The 6,000-nt window shown below is 43.9% G+C and overlaps 1 protein-coding gene across 1 annotated transcript in view; it reads right to left on the bottom strand.

Moving 5' to 3' along the window:
• Window positions 1-2,001: 2,001 nt before the first annotated feature.
• The window catches only part of LOC126540321 (putative protocadherin beta-18), a 196,615-nt gene continuing 192,616 nt past the window's right edge, over window positions 2,002-6,000 (bottom strand). Inside the window, exons 14-15 of the mRNA XM_072286199.1 lie at window positions 5,566-5,949; window positions 2,002-4,420 (exon numbers count right to left, since the gene is read on the bottom strand). Coding sequence (XP_072142300.1) covers window positions 4,334-4,420; window positions 5,566-5,949 — 471 coding nt within the window. The 3' untranslated portion in view covers window positions 2,002-4,333. The remainder of the gene's footprint in view (window positions 4,421-5,565; window positions 5,950-6,000) is intronic.

The following is a 6,000-nucleotide window of genomic DNA, read 5'->3' as shown; positions in this document are numbered from 1 at the left end:
GCAACGACCACGACCACATATCCAGTAGTGCAAGCAATTAGACAACCTGAACCACTGGCTCGGAGTAGAAGGCATGACGACGACAGCGAGACGAGATTCAGATCACCAAGCTTGAATGATGACGAATAAATGACCAGGATGGCATCACAATGAAGGTGTGATAAGGAAGGCATGACGACTGTATGACCACGATGACGCGAAGACGACGGCATGACGAGGGTCAGATGACAACGATGCAATGAGCACGATGGCATCAAGACCACGAGACCATACCCGCGGTGAGTGAGTGAATGAGTGAAGAAAAATTTTTGCAGGTCCGGCGAGGACGCGAACTCGTCGCGCAACCGGCTAGTCCCACGTCCGGACCAGCAGCTCTAGCCCACCGGCCCGGTCGCGGCCACGCCGGACGGCTAGGATTTGCTTTTCTAGAGCGGGGCTACGCAGGAGCGAGTCCCACTCCTCCTTGATAAACTTGGGGTATGGCGACCCGCACTCACAGAGCATGTGCGCTAGACTGGAGCTCTGCCCTCAGGACGGGCAGGCCTCGTCGCGATACACGTCGGGGTAAGCCTTGTGCAGAGCGGACAGACATGGATATGTGCTGGTCCGTAGAAATATAAGCGAAACGGCTTGCGCCCTATTTAACTTGGGGTGAGGGGGTGGAAAGAACCTTCTAGACATGTAGAAATATTTAATAATCTCGTTGTTAGGAGCGGAAGCGCCCCTGTGACCGTACCAAACAAGTAGAGAACATGGGCCACTGGGTCGGCTAAAGAGGATAGATAGATAGATAGATAGATAGATAGATAGATAGATAGATAGATAGATAGATAGATAGATAGATAGATAGATAGATAGATAGATAGATAGATAGATAGATAGATAGATAGATAGATAGATAGATAGATAGATAGATAGATAGATAGATAGATAGATAGATAGATAGATAGATAGGTGGGTAGGTGGGTAGGTGGGTAGGTGGGTAGGTGGGTAGGTAGGTAGGTAGGTAGGTAGGTAGGTAGGTAGGTAGGTACGTAGGTACGTAGGAAGGTAGGTAGGTAGCTAGGTAGGTAGGTAGGCAGGTGGGTGGGTACGTAGGTAGGTTCAGAACGACTGAAGTAGGCAAACAATGCGATTTGCATTAAAAGAACAATTCTCATTGCTTCTCGATCCACTCTCGTATACGTACGCGCTTCCCTGTAAAGAGAGGTTGAGCAACACGGCAAGACATGGTCAGGAAAGTCCATCAAATATGGCAAAAGAAGGCGCAGTTTAACACCCTATCAGAAACTCCGTGACGGTTCGAGCGCAGGAGGAGGCAATAAGCATTGGAAAGAAATCAATGCTGGTTGCTGGCCTCACGAAAGAAATTTACAAGCCATCTATTGTAACGCAGCAGGCCCTAAAGTGGAGCTACGACGAGGAATAAACTAATGTATCCTAGTGTATACAACTAACCATTAGCCTACAATTAACCGAATTAAGCCTGTTCGTTAAATTTGTTCATGGTTCCGATTGGCGGAATGCCAGCATCTTACCCACACGGCAGTCTTTGCTTTCTTCTCAGTTGTCCTCACCTGTATCTTGTTAAGTTTGCTCCCAGAACAGTTGACATTCCCCTGCTCTGAACAGTTATTCCACTAGTATGTTGTGTCTTTATGTCAAGTACTTATCGCCTCGGTACCTTGTATCTGCACCATAATATATAAATGTGTTTTTGCCGAGGCAACCTTGCCGAAATCCAAATGTGCGACTGGAAGGACTTACGTTCACGGAGCGCACGAGTAGGGTGTTTGGGTGAAGTTTTGGGGCAGTCCGTCTGACTTACCTGTAATGACTGCTTAGGCGCAGCTTTCGCCTTGAGCATAATTGACTCAAAGTCAATTACGCCATCCAGATTACTTCCCGTACACTTACAGCAAAAATTAAAGAAAAACTACTTTTGTAGTCTCATATCACAGCCGCCTAGGAAGAAAAGTATCACATTTTGCTTACAAAATATACAATTTCGGAACGTCAGTTTATCTTCTAGCATTCATCACGTACAGTCACTATTCGCGTTTACAAACACGCTTCTTTTATAAAACAATACTGTGTGTTTCGGTGTAGACTGCCAAATTTTTTTTTTGAAATCACACGGGGCGGATAGCACAACATATAGTACTTGAATGGATCACTCCCACAGGCGCACATTATTTGCGCGAGAAATTGAAATGCACCTGTGACTAATGAATAAACTTAACTAATTGTATTTAGCTAACCACTTCCACATATTGCAATTTCCAAATTGTAGACAGTGAGACCGAAAGACATGTTCACTTGGAAAGAAGTCTGTAGATAACTCGATTGTCGAGATATCTACCATCAAGATTGCGATAAAAATGCACTCTCGTTCCACTTATACTTTGACAAAACGCCGTTTTACGCATTGAAGCACAAACGTGGCTGGAGTGCCATAGCATTTCTTCGCAGTTCGGGAATGAATATCTCGAAACTGGTGTCATACAGAACATTCATTCCAAGTCTCATTTCTTGAACTTCGAGGCTACAATTTGTAATCTGCCGTATCTGCGATAAGTTATTTAGTTAAAAGCTTCATTAATAAATTTTAGTAATCAGTCAGTTAAACATTTCCAAATCTCTTGCAAATGTCATTCATGACTTTGATTAATCGAGCTCAAGGACTGCAATTGTGCATCTACCCCAGGTTACTTTTACAAATTTGTGGCACTCTTCACAGGAACACCCACTATAGAAGCTTTACATTGGCGTAACAGGAAGTTTGGCTTTGCAGAAATGCTAGAATAATAAATGTACACATCCATCTGTCGATATTGCAAGACAAAACAATTCAATATTTCCTAACTACATTGAATGATGGCGAGAGCGAATCACAGCAGAATTGACAGCGCGTCAATATTATTAACAGTATGTACAAAATCATCTTGCTTATATTTTTACATCATTTCTTATATACGAAACCATTTTGTCACTATTTAGGCGATTATTGCTTTGGTGTAAAGAAACGGAAATGTTCTCGTATATGCATATGTTATTTCCGCAATGCACTTAATATTGGCTTCGTTTACGAACATAAATGCGTGAACTGATGCATGCTTAGGGTGTGTACAATCTTCTATGGATACCCACAGTCGGTCAAGGCTTTGTTGGCCTTTTTACGTGGCAGTGACCTATTAGAAAGACTGTAATGATGCCGTCATCTTTTTTCTCGCCTTTCTTTCTGTCCCCGCTCTTCTTTCCGTCTTTACTTCCCCTTTACCTTCCCCTAGTGCAGGGTAGCGAACCGGAGGCTTCAAGTCTGGTTAACCTCCCTGCCTTTCTCTCATTTGCATCTCTCTCTCTTTCTTTTAGGGTGGCACTTAAACAACTCTGAGTAGAAAGCAGTGCATCCTAACATGCAAATGTGGTCATCATGGCAAAGGTGTTTGAATCACACAACGTCCTCATTAAGAGCGTATAATTGAGTTACCTTCTAAACATGGTGGCTTGTAGCTCAATCTTGCACGGAAGCACTTCTGCTGTTCGCCTAATAATGCAGATGTTTGTTAACGCTCTCACATGCAGACAGTCATTCATGCCACTGGTATTCACAGAAAGTGATTTGGAGCAGGATTCTGCTAATAAAATTGGCTAATAGGCATCGTAACGAAATTAAAGAACGGCTCTTGTTTGCAAAATACAGAAATGCTCCGGAGCTTTCAACTGCATTGTGTTGCACGTAGTATATGAACGTTCGTTTGGCATGGAAACTTAGTTCCCATGCCAAGTTTCAGACAACACATCAGAACCTCGATCACAGGTTTCGACTCTTCGTGGCCAGACAGGGCAGCGATGCTGTCACAAGTGTCTTTCAATTGCTTTTTTGTACTTGCTGAAAGCTTTGTTGGCGGTTGGGAGCTTCGTCTAGGGCCGTGCTTTACAAACGTCTTTGACACCTACATTAATAGAACAGTTTGTCAGAAATAGTATGTGCCACTTCTCTTTTTTTTTTTCACCTCAGAAGAGTTAAGAGCACGCACTGCACCGACACACTGGGAAAGTTGAACACACGACACCGCTTGGCTGTACGGTGCTTGCGTATGAGGAACACGACAAAGGCAGCGCTGGGCTATGTGGTGTTGCTTGCAAGGAAGACATAAGTTGTCGTCACATCCGAAGTGGAAGGCACTTGTGGCTTGGTAATTCACAGACTTATCACAGTGACTTGCGCGCATTGCAAGTTTGTGTGTGAGTTCCACAAATTCTTAAACCTGTGGTGACTGCACTTGCATCCGAGAGGCTTGAGGCCGGATGTTTTTAAAAGACGATTGACCTAGAAGTACACTGTGAGTTCATTGTGGCTGGGAGACTGGTTGCCAGTTGTCAGTGGTGTTACGCTGAAGTCTGGATCCAGTGCCGTCTGAAAATTGAAACGGCCACTGTGAGTTATCTGTGATTTAAGGAGTCAACATCTTTCCGGTATTAATTGCTTCTCTGCAATTATGAAAGAAACTCTAGTCAGGTAACTCCAGCAATCACGGCGTCCTCGCTATAACAAATATTTATTGTGGGAATAAAAGAAATACCAAGTCATCGACAATAAATAACATGTTGCAAGAATTCTAGCTAAAAAGCTTGTATTCACCATTTGCAGCATCATGCATCTGCGTTTTGCAAGTATACGAGACCAGCATACGGAGAAACAATACGCTGACATTATTGTACTAAATACAGCACATATACATAAATACAGCTTATAGTTGAATTCATAATTATACATTTTCAGCGTTCATTTTCTGTCGTATTACCACGCATGATCACAGGTCAGGTGCAGGACAATGCACTAGATGACAGGGTGATCGGTATCTGCTTTCTTTAAAGTGAATCATTCTGTACAGCGCGTATCCTCACATTGTCATTCATAAAATCAGATCATCTCAATCAAGTAATTATCCGCGCGTCCACAACGTCACTACCTTGTCACTTGCAAGGATGAAAATTTATGGCTAAGAAAGAAAAAGGCACCTGGCAGGAGCTCTATCGAAGCCATTTGCGTTTGCCTATATCTGTGAAAAGAAACTGTTTATTCGTAAAATTATACTTCCTGCAGCAGCAGAAAAGTGAGCAGTATAGTAAGGCACAAACACAATCATGACTTAAATGGCAGTAAGACTTTGCAATGCTCTGGAAAGGCTACTGCTTTGCGCCAATTTCTTATAGCTATTAGGTGCCGTTGAACAGTAACGATCACCACCAGATCCTTCAAATCCACGTAAACCTGCCCGAAAAAGCACAGCGAGTACTAGTCAATTGTTGGCCTCCAATTTTCGGATTCAACAAATGCTTATTGTCCCTGCTCAACTTGCATACATCACAATAACTCGCTCCAGCCTCTGTTAGCATTAGCACACCAAACATATGGGTTAACGGATCAAGAAGATAACACATTAGTTTCCGATCACGAACACAGCAAGGACAGAGTGAGGTACTACACACAAAGGACAGCCCATCTAGCGTCATTTCAACTTCAAGCATCATTCGAACATCAAAAATAGTAAGTCATACCTTGTTAGGCTGGTCGTCCTCCCAGTTGAGTTCTTTGACTTTCATTGGTATGGAGCCAATGGGCCACTGGACGCTCAGCAGTTTGCCATTGTACAGCAATGAAGGACTACCCAGAGGTGCCGTCATTCCTGTCCGAAGCGGCTCCAACCTGCCGTTGGGAAGCGCCCTGCCATTGCGCTGCAGTCCGTTATTCTTGTTTATGCTTCCATTTTGAACAGGGGTGTCGAGACAGTCCGGGAGCGTCTCTCGTTCACTCATGTCCTCGGTCGTGTCGTCCGACTTGGCATCCGACAGGTTGAAGATGGGATTTTCGACACCAGCAAGGGGCCGCGGGGGGTTGATAAGCCTGCTGGTGGCGCTGCGAGGCGCTTTTATTGTAGCCACCTGCATTTATAATTTATGCTGTGAATGCATTATTGCCATTTTGAAACAAGC

This window comes from Dermacentor andersoni, chromosome 2 (genome assembly GCF_023375885.2).
Source record: "Dermacentor andersoni chromosome 2, qqDerAnde1_hic_scaffold, whole genome shotgun sequence".
Classification (NCBI taxonomy): Eukaryota; Metazoa; Arthropoda; class Arachnida; order Ixodida; family Ixodidae; genus Dermacentor; species Dermacentor andersoni.
Note: the sequence above shows the minus strand (reverse complement) of the source record. Positions and strands in the feature narration are given on the sequence as shown.